General features: G+C 32.8%; 1 protein-coding gene across 6 annotated transcripts in view; it reads right to left on the bottom strand.

Moving 5' to 3' along the window:
* The window catches only part of LOC143225125 (uncharacterized), a 99,666-nt gene that overhangs the window by 46,967 nt on the left and 37,416 nt on the right, over positions 1 to 15,283 (bottom strand). For 3 of the 6 annotated variants that reach the window (XM_076453969.1, XM_076453972.1, XM_076453971.1), the window contains exon 2: positions 5,327 to 5,384. In XM_076453969.1, coding sequence (XP_076310084.1) covers positions 5,327 to 5,384 — 58 coding nt within the window. Of the gene's footprint in view, positions 1 to 5,326; positions 5,385 to 6,540; positions 6,563 to 11,342; positions 11,466 to 11,588; positions 11,608 to 15,283 lie in introns of those variants that run through there. The other 3 variants (XM_076453967.1, XM_076453966.1, XM_076453970.1) reach the window with 3 other exon arrangements.

Below are 15,283 nucleotides of genomic sequence, written 5' to 3' on the forward strand. Positions count from 1 at the left end.
TTTATATTACGAGGAAAATAGAAAAGTAAATGGTCTAATAGTTCTATTCTAGATAAATTAAATAGTTAGGTTTGACTTAAAATACTAGCTACATATATCATGGGCGAATCTCAGTATCAATTTAAGCGAAGGCAAAGCCCTTCTGTTTTGTTTCTTTCGTCTAAAACAACCAACTATGACCAGACCAGTTTGTACCAATCCTATTATATACACCTAGCTAAACAACGTGATTATTGAAAGCTACATGCAGGATACTACTCAAAACACATCCGAATTTTCATCATGGCCAACATGACGTTCCTCAAAATTCACTTCATCTCACACTTTGCTTTACACGATCATTCTCAGTTTGCTCCTTAAAAAGAAAAGCACACCTCTTGAAATCGCTCAGATTATAGTGTATCATACTTTTGTGTTAAAGTGGTTTCTTAAATTTACTCGTTTTTCTAACATCTTGAAGCTAAATGATGTTGTTTTTGTAATAAACGTTCTATCTGCCGCGGGGAATCGAAGCCTGGATTTTAATGTTGTAATTCTGAAAACATATCGCTGACCCACTGGGAGATCTATTGGAATGTACAGAAATTCATAAAAGCTTGTTATATTATGTTCACAGTAAGTTACTGCATATTAATGGCACAATCTTTCATTAGTTTTCTGCTACTGATCTTCATTCGTTAGTCATAAAACTAAAGCGTTTGCTAAAGTGTTCTTCTGATATTATCATTGTTATGCCAAATCGAGTCAATGAACAAAATAGGTTTTAAGTTCTATACAATATAAAATCTGAATTTTGAATAATTACAGTATCATTTAATTGAAAAAAAAAACTTTTTAACAACATTTCTTTCACCCACGTTGTTTTTGTGAGAGCTTTAGGTTTAACATTCATGTAATCACAGATACCACGTTATATATTAGTTGTTAAAAATTATACTTCTTATCACAAAGAAGTTGCAGGGCCCGGCATGGCCAGGTGGATTAAGGCGTTCGACTCGTCATTTGAGGGTCGCGGGTGCGAATACTTGTCGCACCAAACATGCTCGACCTTTAAGTCGTGGGGGCGTTATAATGTTGCGGTCAATCCCATTATTTGTTGATAAAAAAGTAGTCCAATAGTTGGCGGTGGGTGGTGATGACTAGTTGCCTTTCCCTCTAGTCTTACACTGCTAAATTAGGGACGGTTAGCATAGATAGCCCTCGTGTAGCTTTGCGCGAAATTTAAAAACAAAAACAAGAAGTTGCAAAATAAACAAAAAAAAAAACGTGCATTACATCGTAGCATTACGAAGTTTGTCTCTTTATCAAAATGAGAATAAGCCTGGAATCTTATGGCTGAGCCATAGGGAATCCTGAAACATTGGTTATTATTCAGTACTTTCTGATATGTTAAGAGTTATCTAATAATTTTCGTCGTTTTTCCGTTAATTCCAAAATTATATAGGCTTGTCATAGTTCATTGAATACTGGACATTGCAAAATTCTGAATGTTATAAAGTTGGTTTGAAGTATTGGGTGTTACAGTGTTCTGTCTAGAGATTATCAGATGGCCATATAGACTACTAATCATAGAAAAGGATGAAATCTGATCGCTACAACCTTATCTTTGTAATAGCGCTTTACAAGACAGGTATAATATCACTTGTAAACAGAATGCATTGGTTGACCTTGTAACCATTTTGTACTCGTGCATTTTGCAATATAACATTAAATTTTAATATTGAAAGTTATGTCGGGATAATTTATGTATTGCTGTATCATCCACATATTCTTGGCATATTTTTGACACTGCCATTTAACATCATACGTTTACAAAGTATTATTTGCTTTATTTGTTTTTGAGTTTTTCGCCTGACTGAAAGATAATATATTCTACGGGGATCTCTTATCACATCTAATATTATGTGTGTTGAATATGCAAGACTGTTTAATTTAAGAGTATTATTTAGTTAATTTAGTGAATTAATATTCAACAATTATTTAGTTTTCATAAAAAGAGTGTTTATAATTTTTAGTTATTTTATAAGCGATACTTGTGACAAGTTCCATTACATTATTCACTATGAGTCGTACGTTGTGTATGCAGTTTAATTTTTGTGTTAGGCTTTAGTAATATCTAATTGAAAGCACCGTAGGTGGGGATAAAAGGATTGAATATGCGACTTGAAGGAATAAAACCAAAACCGCTAGCTAGACTTATAGCATTCATAATAATTTGAAACAAATATTCATTAGTTAGCTCGGCCACGTTTTTTGTTCAACTTGGGGCATGATGGTGGACAAACTAATAAATGTAAAGTTCTTATCAGTGCTGTTAAGTGTAGCTACCTGTTTGTAACACACTCAACTCTTTTTGTACGCACGTGTTTTTCACATTTAAAGTATTTTAATGAGATATCATGATTTTTTCTCAATATGCACCAACAAACCAAAGTAAGTAAACAAGTGACACTCTATAATAACCCACATTAGCTTCAGGATAGCGACCCTATTGTTTGAAACAGATCCTTACTTTGCATAACCAACCATATTCTTTGAAGTATTTGGTGACAGTTTTCCCCTCTAAAACAGTGTCAATAACTTCCTTTATAGTAATGTTATGAAATTTTGATTAACAGTTTCTTGTCATCACTCCCACGGAATAGGACAGCTGTATGAAACATCACTAGTTATGCTAATTACTTTAAGCTAATATCACATGATGTGATGTTAAATGCTCTTTAATTAGGACAAGTTCATAACATTTAGTAAATTTGTGTTACTAACTTTCTACCCTGAGATAATTTCTCATAAATTTAACTACAAACTGCTAATTTAGTGTTCTTGGCCTAACCTATACTTATATATATATGTAAAAAACGGCTGGTTTGGGTTGACAACATTTTTTTTATGTAGATGAGCGAACAACGTTCCGACCTTCTTCGGTCATCGTCAGGTTTACAAAGAAAGAAAGAGATAACTGACCGATAGCTGACCACATGTTTGAAGGGGGTTGTGTAACTGAGTATAGGAATGTAGAGGGCGTGCTTGGATGTTTGATTATATTTATTAATATAGGCATAAAGGTCTTCCTTTGTATTGGTTTATTTTTCTCTACAAGTGGGTTTTCTCGTCATCACTAACCTATACTTATGTATCTGAAAATCCTTTCACCATATAGTTTTGCTGCTCAAAGTCAGCCGTCTTTAATCCGAATGACAAAAACTAAAAACGACCAACTTTTATTCTCAGATGAAACTGTAGTAGAAATAATATACCGATAATTCACATGACTTTTTTTTTTTGCGTCGGCATGCACACAATTTTTCGTCAAATTTGAGCAGTTTTGTTGAATACTTTGCACATGTTGTTTATAGTTACACCAAAGAAGAATCCTCATTATAGGTTATAAAGATCTATGAGTTTACCGAGTTTGAAAAATATCCATAAAAGTTTTCTTTTGTTTTTATGAAATAGAGATCCGTACTTTGATGTGACGTAAAAAAAAGGAAAAAAAAACTCAATCAGAATAAAAGTTGTATCTTAATGGATTGGTTTAAAATTTGGTATGTGAAGTAAGGGATCAGTAGAGCATATACTCTGTAAATACGTGATAGTTCGGATTACTACAGTCCGAGATACAGGAGGTAGAAATAGTTAAACTATCACTCCTATAAACAACAGACTGTGCCCTGCAACAGGTTGTTATAGTTGCACGTTATACCACTGTATACCTTGATTTCTGACATTATCTTTCTTAAAGTTTCTTACATATGTGTAATATTGTTGCTACTAGAGGGTTTGGAATTTGTAGATTATTCTGCCGCGTATTATACATTCTTGCAGATACAAGAAAGCAAGTTAACTGAAAGCTAATTAGGCAGATTTAGACCGAGTGATTGACAGTTAACTCATGACTGTTCATTTACAAAGAAACAAGTAAAAAATAAGTAAGAAAATGTTAAGTTATTTAAAGTGAAGCCAGACTGTTTGAATGTTAGTTGAGCCTTAACGAGCAATAAGTTAAAGTGAGTTTCACAGTTTAACAGAGATGAGGAGAATAATTGGTTTCGTCAAAGGGTGTTCTAAGAAAACTAAATCTGCTTGTGTGCCCTTTGACAAAAAGAAGACAATTATTTAAAGTTTTGGATACAATTATGGTAACCCCATGGGAACGTAAGAGAAATTATTGCAGACTGTAAAGTAAGGAACAGAGTAGAAAAAAATAATTCGTCTTTTCAAGTGCATCCTAAAGTAACTGAATTAGTCTGTGTTGGCTTTTGACGATAAAAGATAGTTATTAAAAGTATTAGATACAATTATGACATCCAAAAGCGAAAAGAATTTCGTACATACATTTGTCTTGTTTTGAATATATTTTTAAAACAAGTGATTGCTTGCTATCCGTTTATTGTTCGAATTTATCACCATCAAGTCACAGACACCTCCTGTAAAAAAATCCGCAGCCAAATAAAACCTGACAATATGTATTGATTTTGTTTTCACTCCTTCACGTCATACACAATATAGGGTTCAGTTCTCTAAAAACACCCATTGTATACAGTATAAAGCATTGAGTATTTCATATTTTAGAGTCATCTAAAGTAATCAGATATTGGCTAGTTATTCTGTTTGACCTTGTATCTAAGTTTTGTAAAGAAAAACCAGGTAATGTAAAAAAAGTTAACTCTAAGGGGTAATGATAACATCGTTGATACTAAAATTATGATTAAAAAAGGATTACTATAACTCATAATGACTAAGCGATGACATCTTACACTACCTAGAAACACGGATAACGAATTCAGGTTTAAAGTGATGTTAGTGGTAGATTATTTATAGAGTTATCTCAATCGAAACAACAAGAAGAAAGATGAACAATTTTTTGGGTTGGTCACTTTCTGGTTTGTTAGTTTAACGATGGCATCTAGCCTGTTTCTGGAGCTTGTTGGGTAAAGAAACAAATGAAAGTGATTAGTAATCCTCTTTTAAAGTAAAGTGTTATTGCTGATGATTTTTAAAGTGCATATTTGTGTTATATCTACTGTGTACCTTAGACATCCTTACATACAGAATCTACAGACTCTGTGATAAGACAGTACAGCACTTGTAAATTTAGTATATTGTTTAATGATATAGGTATGGTGTTTATACATTTGGTTTGTCTTTTTATTCTAAGTCACAATATTAGACATACATAAATCTATACAGAGATGTAGAAGTTGTACAGGGAAAGATTCTCAAAAGTAATTTTTACACATATTGAGAAATAACATATCAGAAATTGATATTAACTACTAAATTTACTCTGCTTTAAAAATAATAGATATAACTCCAAAATACTCACGTTCTTCTGACATGAAAACACCATGTAAAAGAAGAAACACCACGAATATGTACCGCATCTGAAGAGATAGTAAATAAATACGTCAATATACGGCTTTTAGAGGGAAGAAAGGAAAAACAGATCATTAATAGATAGATATAATTTTGTGAAATAAAAAATGTGTAAAATGAATTTCATAAAATAAGTGTTGACATTAGCTTTTATTATCTTATATTATCTAAAAAAACAACAAAAATATGACATCTAGGGTACAATATTTCAATGTGTTGGTCTTTATTGTTAACCTAAACACGTTTTCAGGTTATTATAAGCTGGTAGCATTACGTTTTATTCAATAATTGTGTTGGAAAACCACACGTTTTGTCGTTTTGTACATACCAGCCGTTATCGTCTCTTCTTTGATATCATTTTGTAAAGTGATGCAATTGCAAAAATTAAATACGTTGTTTTTTATTTATGTACATAGTATTTCAAAACCACAATAAGCTACTCCAGCAGTGACAAAGAACTTTTAAACATTTTTAGTTCATATAAAGTGTTTTATTTTTCATTCAAGAGTCTTAAGTACACTTTTCTGCAACAACAAAGGTCAGTGGGTCAGTAAATTAAGAGTGAAGGATTCTAAACGGTTAGGATTCTTATTTCTACATTTCAACTCGACCCTGTATCTTCATGATTAAGGTTATCACCGTCTTCTGTAATGAATCCATTGAATACAGGGAACGGTGGGTTATACAGGTCAACTTAATCAAGTGACAATAAATTTATTCCTAATAATGTTCTTCTAGGCAAGTTTGCGAAAAAGAGGAAACCTTCGTTGACATGATAGTTGTTTCTGTGAAAGAATCAAGCTAGAGTCTTTACTTCTTTGTTTTGAATTCCACGACTCAGAAAATAGCTATGCAAAAAGAGAAACTTGAAATCATTTTACACCATGAAAAAAACTAAGGTTTACAAACAAATGTGAGATACGTTTGTTGTACCAGTGATACTACAATACTCTGTTCTTTTGGTAAAACTTACGTGGTTTTGCTATCTGATTTTAATCGGACATCCTAGGGTAAATCAGAAGGTTACAATAAGAACAGCTGATAATATATGGTGTTTGTTATATTGTATTATATGTACTAGGACAACACGCTGGCGTTTCGGTTAATTTTACAGTTGTTGCTTGGGGGACATCAGTGCCTCAAAACAAACTACGTTCAGCTTACCCATCCTCTCTATACAAGATCCGGCCAGGTGGGTTAAGGCGTTCGACTCGTAATCTGCAGGTCGTGGGTTCGAATCCCTGTCACACCAAACATGCTCGCCCTTTCAACCGTGGGGGAGTTATAATGAGACGGCCAATCACACTAATCGTTAGTAAAAGAGTAGACTAAGAGTTGGCGATGGGATGGTGATGACTAACTGCCTTCCTTCTAATCTTACACTGCAAAATTACGAACGGCTAGCGCAGATAGTCCTCGTGTAGCTTTGCGCAAAATTCAAAAGAAACTAAACCCTCTTTGTACACTTGTGTTACGTTTGGATGTATGAACACAGTTTCAAATACTGTGTTCCCAGGATCACAAAAGAAGGCTAGAAACATAAAATCCGATATCAAATTTAGACTCAGCGACCCTAAACACCCACTCTTAAACTACCATCATGCCTGTGTGACTTTCTGGTGCGCTATAATAGTTCTGGTTCGATGTAAGGAATCTATGCTGTATCTGTAAGAACACTTTTTAGATCACCTCGATTCTATCTGCCAAGTTTCGTCTCACTCGCTGGAAAACTGTGGGAAGAGTTCCGGAAAAACGAAACATATCTACACATAAACAAGGTAAAATAATATATGGTATAAACCGTTTATTTATACCTTAGGTTACAAATAATATCTGCAAGAAAATACGTTCTGAAACGTTTCAAATGGGCACATACACACAAAATTTAGTCAAAAACTAAATTTTGATTCAGTCACAAAATTATGATAAAGGTGTACTTTAATCTTTTTAATTCATTATAAAAACATGGTGGTTCGAGGCATCATTTTACACGATAATTCAGAAACTATAAAACTAATGTTCTTGATTTTTGAAGTTTCAGGTATCGTTGCTCTGTTATTACTTACGAAAAGCATAATATCTTACTTCAAAATGAGTTGGTAATCGACTTTTGGAACGCTCTGTATATACCATAACGTGCTTATTTTTTAGTGTTCTTTGTATAGTTATTTTTCCTCATGACATTGTTTTCTTTGCTTCATTTACCGACTGCCGTTATGTATTATATGTTAATATACTCCATTTTTTCTCACATTAGCGTGTTTTTTCATCACTCTACCTTGTTTTCTAAGCCTGTTTACAAATAAGTATTTTATTTTACCACCTTCTACATATCACGTATTATTTAAACAAGTATATTTTAAACTACCAAATCCTCATGGTCTGTAAGTCTTATATCTTTGAACCTCAACTACTTATTATCTTTTTAATCTCGCTCTGTATATTTTTCACATTTTTTCACTTTTATTATCCTTGTAGTTGTCTATAATTTTTTCTTATGTTCAGATCGGCAGCGCTATCCATCGTAATATTTCTGTGTTTTCCAGTGTTTGCTAACCTTGAGTGTAGACTCCGCCCTTAGAGGAGAAGCAAGGCTCACGCCCTGGTAGAGTAGACAACGTTTTGAGCAGTTGCCAAGCAAAAAACATAAAAGTAAACGTTGATAGCCCAATGCATACTAAATCTTCCCCCTCCCCTTTCCTTCAACTATTTGTAAAGACATCAAGGACGTGTATTGGTCGCCCAGTGCTTAAATGTACATGTATTCCTGAAGGGCTAACGAGATTCTGTGGGATGTTATCATTAACATTAGCTTATTATATCAGTTGAAGACTTTAAGGGTTCAAATCCCACTTGTGTCAATCTTATTTTATGTAGGCGTAAGACTAGTACAAGGATCACCTAGACAAAAGGATGAGGTGTGACAAGAAGTTAAGTTTGCACAAACAGTGGGAGAAGAAGTAGACGGGAGTATCTCAGTGTGCACAAACAGTGGGAGAAGAAGTAGACGGGAGTATCTCAGTGCAGAGCAATTCTTAAAATATACATATATTTGAAATATTCATCAGATAAATAACTTTCAATAAAAGCCTAAATATATTGCAGAAAACAGAGACAAGGAGCTGGTATCATTTTTTTAACAATGTCAAAGTAAATTATTGAATATGAATAGGTTATAATTAGCTACTTTTTTACTACTATGAAAAGATGAATATTAAAAACTGAGATTGAACCATACTACATTCATATTTCTGAAGCTGGGCGTGGCCCAAAATTAGTGTGTTGGATAAATGACTCGAGGGTCCATAAATCTTGGCCAGTTAATGCGAAATCCACTCAGAATCTTGGGGTATTGGGTGCGTCATGAGAGTGATGGGAAAAATCCCATTATTAAATACATTAGTCAAAATATTGCTTTTCTTTAGTCTGTTAGTTCAAAATTATGGACAGTTAGTGTAGGTAGCTACTGTGTCTTTAGTCTGTTAGTTCAAAATTATGGACAGCTAGTGTAGGTAGCTACTGTGTCTTTAGTCTGTTAGTTCAAAATTATGGACAGTTAGTGTAGGTAGCTACTGTGTCTTTAGTCTGTTAGTTGTTAGTTCAAAATTATGGACAGCTAGTGTAGGTAGCTACTGTGTCTTTAGTCTGTTAGTTCAAAATTATGGACAGTTAGTAGCTACTGTGTAGCTTCATAAATAGCTGTAGCTTCACTGTGTAGGTAGCTTGTGTAGCTTCAGGACAGCTAGTGTAAGCTACTGTTCGAAATGTTCGAAGAAAACAAGCAAACCCATTTTTTCTGTGCCATTCGTATCTTAACGTAGTCTATGGTTTTATAGAATTAATTTCTTATCAGTATCCTTCGCACTTGTCTTTAGTACAACACAGGATAAAAGTTACATTTTGTCATGTGAAAAAAATACAATTCCTAACAGCTGCAAAGATTCCAAAGTTCGATAAATAACAAAAAAGAGAAAGAAAACATTCTTAATTAAAACTTTTCGATTTTCATCTACTTCAGGACTGGCGGGACTTTGTGGTTATGGTCCTCGCCTCCCAAACTGCGGGTCTTGGGGTCGAATCTCCTCACTGAACATCTTAGCCCTTTCATCCGTAGGAGTGCTATAATATGACAGTCAATCCAACTATTATGTGCTAGAATTAGTCCAAGAGATGGCGGTGGTAGTTTTTCCTGTAATGTATCATTTCCAAACGAAGAAAGGCTAACGCTCAGAGCCAACGAGAAACCTTGTGGGAAATTCAACGTAATGAAACATATTTTCAGCTGATTCCTACTTATGGTGAAGTTTCTTTGTAGTTACTAATTCTGCGGATCATGTTATCATAAATTCGTTCTGAGGCAGACCTAATGTACTGTTTGTTTAATAAGAACTAGAGGAAAAATCATTTGCGAAATACATTAATGCGATATTTCTTTAATACGAACATACAAACATTTGATTAAAGTCATCTCACAAATGTTGTTTAATATATATTTGAAATGGTTTTGACTTCACACTCAGTGCAGTTTAGAAAACTACTCTACATGAGATCCTTCTGGACCTTCATATATCTAACATTGTAGAAAATGCGCCAACATTTCTAAATCCTTAATCTGGTCCATCCAGTATGTGCCAAGCATAACCGAGTTGTTGGTTTACACATATCATGAATTCGAGGTTTCCCAGTTTTTGTTTCGTTTTCGCAAAATCGCGCTCCACACTTGGGGTCGGTCGTATGTGTACCATAAGTGTTGTTGTAAGTGTATTATAAGTGTTGTTGTAAATCTACTATAAGTGTTGTTGTAAGTGTATTATAAGTGTTGTTGTAAGTGTATTATAAGTGTTGTTGTAAATCTACTATAAGTGTTGTTGTAAATCTACTATAAGTGTTGTTGTAAGTGTATTATAAGTGTTGTTGTAAATCTACTATAAGTGTTGTTGTAAGTGTATTATAAGTGTTGTTGTAAATCTACTATAAGTGTTGTTGTTATAGCGCAGAGCTACACAGCGGACTATCTGCATTTTGTCTAACGCGGAAAATCGAGTCCCAAATTTCAGCATTGTAAGCTCGTAAACTCAGCACTGACAAAGAGAGGGGCGTAATACTATAATAGTAATGGTTAGATTCTACTATTCAATCAGACAAGGTTATCCCAGAATCTAGCGGTAGGTGTTGTTTACTATTTGAATTTCACTTTAGTCTATCAAACAAAATTGTGTGTAGTTGCTATACCACTAATTATATAAATAGTATTATCTATAAAAGTGTTAGGCACTGTAATGGCGTCAGACAAACTACAATTTATGTAGCATTTATTTCTAACAACCACCATTTTAAAACTGGAATCCAACATTTCAAAAGAATTTTAATCAAAATATGAAAACCTCTAGCCTTATATCATGCAAGGTCTAACACTACAGGTCATGTTATGCTAAGTTGGAAAACAAGTCTATAATACTGAAAAAAACATCACGAGAATGTTGAAGATAACCTTGATAAATGTAGTTATTATCATTCAATTTATTACGATTATATTTACAAACATAACACTTTATTTAATTTTTTCAATGCGGACCATATAATAAGTTAGGTTATATGTAACACTTATTTTAGTTCAAGATGACGATTTAGAAATTGAACGATTTTTTTAGCTTCCTGTACAAATAGAATTTAATTTTGAATGAGAAAACTGATTTTTAAACCGTGTAATAAGGTATATCTATGTACTTCCAAAAATTCAAGAAGAAAAGATTACAAGTATTGCACCAATCAAGTCATGTTAGGCCTTCAGTTATAAGTCTGATGCTTTATCGTTAACATTCAGGTTTCAAAACATGCGGCAGACATGAACACTTTGACGACACTATGAACTATATTAACATTTCTTTGAATATAATGTATTTTGTTGAATAGGCATACAACGTTGCACTACGTTCGATAGATTAGAATGTAGAATACTTACGTACTTTAAGCCAGGTTGTAGAAAAACAATGAATGGCTTTGGCTCTAAAGATAAGGTCTATGAAACTCATCTTGTTGTTAAAACTGAATATCAGCGTTCTTAAAGCTTATTTTCTAAAGAACTCAAGATAGTAAAACTATACAAAATAGAAATTCGTTATTTAAACATGAGTTATCTTTTATTATAATATGTTAATAAATATGTGCTAAAATGCAGATTTTAACAACTTGTATTTAAAACCTATCATTACCATTCGATGTTATAAGAACGAGAAACGCTGCCTAACAACCAACAGGTTACAAAGAAAGAAACGATTCTTAACCTTTTCGGTTCTATTTTTTTTCCTAATACTTGATCAACAGAAACTGTCCTATAGTTATTTAAAGGAGTTAGAATAAGGACACGTCATTTATAAACAGGTTTAGCAGAGATCAGGGGAAGTTGGTTAATGGAGAATCTCTGTTTAACAAGTTTTCTGGTGAAGACTGAGCTAACTAAAATAACAAAAATAATTAAAAATGGTTAACGTTACAGTTGTATTAATGTAAGGGCTACCTTTAGGTCAAATAAAACCGTATTTCCTTGCTCTGTTCGAGTTCTGGTTGTCGCGAGAGTATGTATTTTGCTAAAATGCATTTAGAAATTAATTTGTGAACTTAAAATACACTTGTAATCATGTTTTCGTGACCTAGGAACTACGTATTGTAAAATAGTTTTATATCTGATCACTGACTAGTATGTGAAGTGAGAAGTAATGGTAATATAGTAAGTACATCACATTTAACAGTGACATTTTCTCTGTATTTACTACATGACCCAAAGACATGCAATGTGGATTGTTTCCAATTCGAACTATGTGAATAAGTGTGTCAATTTCCTCCTTTAGGTTGTTTTTCTGAATTTTTTCTTCTTCTTATATTATAGTTGACATATTCGTGCCATTCGAGCAGTCTATAGACGGATGCATTACCTCAACTTGAGTTCTAGATTAACACGTCATTGTTCTATTAAAGTTGGTTTACTTTTAGAAACGATAAGTTATTGAGCTAATTCTAAGGTACGTACAAATGGTCAGTTTCTTTAGCAGAATTTTACGCTGTATTAAAGGGTAGCTTACTAAATATTTCATATATAAATTACAATAAATCATGAAGACAAATATTTAAGTTCTCCATCTTTCCGTCCGAGAAATCTCTCTAAATATTAAGGTCTTGACCTAGTCTCGATCTGCTTCTGTGAGACCTTCTTTCCTAAGCTATAAAATGTAGGTCACTAGGCTCAGACGCTGCTGCTGCCTTTGGCTACTTTAAACTGTTCTTCGACACGGAAGTTCGATTGCTAGCGGCGGAGATAATTCGGACGATATACTATTCCTCGTAACAGGAGTCAGGAAAATAAGTTAGAAACCAACAATGAGTGTGACTTAAAGTTAGCTAATGAATTTATTATTATTATTTTATAATAAAACGAAATATAACGTAAAATAAAAACTATATATATATATCATATACGTATACATCAAAATCCAGCTGAAGTTCAGCTATGACTTAAACAGAACTTTTATGTTATTGCGTGACACTAATAATAAGCACTGTCTTTTAGTTTTGCAGTATCTCAATGGAAACATACAAAACTCATTGTTCTGAGTTTGTAGCCTTGAGTGGCTACAACTCTTAAATAGTGCAATTTATACATTGCAGTATAGTGTACCCTAATATTATACCCAAAACAAATATTCTTTCTACCTACGTGAAGATGTTATGAAAAACTAGCGAGACATTGTATTTTAGAAAAAAAACTGTTACTTTTTATTTGTACATTAAATTCTTATAGATACTTTCTAATATCATAGAAGGCATATACATCATTTCTTGACATCACAGTAATCACTAGCCTAATGTACAAAATAGATCATATATACCGCTTATAACAGTGTTATATTCAGGTAAAACAAAGTTAACTTTAAAGCAATAGGAAATGTCTGTTTAGTAACAGGAGATGCTATACATATTTAAATAACTGATTTATGAGAGTGATTGAAATTACAAGACTAAACATAAGGCAAACACGAAATTATGACATTTATTGTAATGTAATTAATACAGAGTATGTATTTGCTTTTATTTATACAGGTTGACCACTCTTATTTAACTGATTAGACTTAATGCATGTACTAGCTTGACTACATCCAGTTTTCCTGAATTTGATAGAAATGTTATATTATCCAGTGTGATTAAAACTGAGTCTATGACTGGTCATTTTTATTCGAACACAGGAGAGGTCATAATTTTGAGATATAACCTGAAGTATCTAATACTATTCAAAAACACTATAGCTATCAACATTCTGGCAGAATTTGCAATATTGCATCAATAGCTTTTATGGACTGGACAAATATTATCTTCTCAAGAATAACAGACGAACAAAGGCAGCTAAGGTGCAGCTTTCTCAACTGTGTGTTATACGAAATGTACACATATACAGAATAAATTATAATTTCAGAATAAACGCAATGATAATACAAGAATATAGAAATGCATGATATATTGAAATACCACACTTTTCTCTCTTCCATACTTCAAGTGTCTCCTTAAGCTGGAACTTAATGTTAACCTTAAAACCAATAAATCTGAACCTGCATTGTAACTGAAGAGTGTGTTTCCTCTCACTCTCGAAAATATTGACACGTAACACTGGCAAAGTAACCTTTGAAAAAGTAATATTTTACATAATAGAAATTTACACAATTACTACTTTGCAGAGAAACTACCCTTTAAGATTGATGGTTTTTGTTCTCGGAATTAAACATGGCTACACAATATATCTCTCTTTCTCAACCTGAAGATGACCTAGGAAGATCGAAACACTGTTCTCTCCTTATCAGTAAAAGTGTTAAAACCCATACCAGCTGTTCTGAAATATATTTTTATTTCAAGTGGGTTTCTCATTATCAAGGAAGCTACACAATGGGCTATCTGTGCTCTGCCCACCACGTGTGTCGAAACCCAGTTTCTAACGGTGTGAGTCCGCAAACTTACCGCTATACTTAGGCAATGATTACATGATACATATTAAACACTCTTTAACAAATATTATATTTGTAAATCTATTCACTATGGAATACAAAATCAAAAGTCAATACATAATACATGACCATGTAAATCTTTTTAAAATGTTTAGACCAAAACAATACCACTACAAGGGTACTGATGCATGTTAAGATGACCCTATACCAAGAAAAACAAAGACATACAGAAATAATTATTAATGAAACATACTAGGTAAGTAAATTACAAAATAAGTGCTTCAAGGCAAAATACAATACAAAAAATTGACACCAAAACATGACACAAAATAAATCATTACAAAATCACCAACATAATCACATTAACTGGAAAATCTTCTACAAAACATATAAAAGGAATTTTTAATAAAACACACTAACTAACCAAAATACAAAATAAACACATTAAAGTAAATTATAACATTCAAAATCCAAAATACATTACAAAAGAAAAACTACTTAAAGATAATTTCACTAAAGTAACATCCTTCTTTAAAAATAAAACCATAGGAATAAACTTCAAAAATAGAGATATGATATAAACTCTTAAATAGAAACACATATCGTGAAATAAAAAGTTCATGAACAAGTAATTAAAAGAATAAAGTGTAGAGACATGTATGAAAACATACAATATATATATATATATACTTATACAATGGTGAACATGCAGCTTCGTTTCCTTATTCTCACTTCAGCAAAGTGCTTGAAGTTAGTGATTGTTTTGTGGTCGTCCAAAGTGGTCAGTATTATGATATCACAGACTAAGGCCAAATCCTATCTCATTCCATCAGCTCAATTCACAAGTAGTTGACTTAGTTTTTGAGCTGTGATGGATGCTATGCCCTTCACCAGAGTCGATCTTCCTCCCAATTGTATAG

Source organism: Tachypleus tridentatus, chromosome 9 (assembly GCF_004210375.1).
Source record: "Tachypleus tridentatus isolate NWPU-2018 chromosome 9, ASM421037v1, whole genome shotgun sequence".
NCBI lineage: Eukaryota > Metazoa > Arthropoda > Merostomata > Xiphosura > Limulidae > Tachypleus > Tachypleus tridentatus.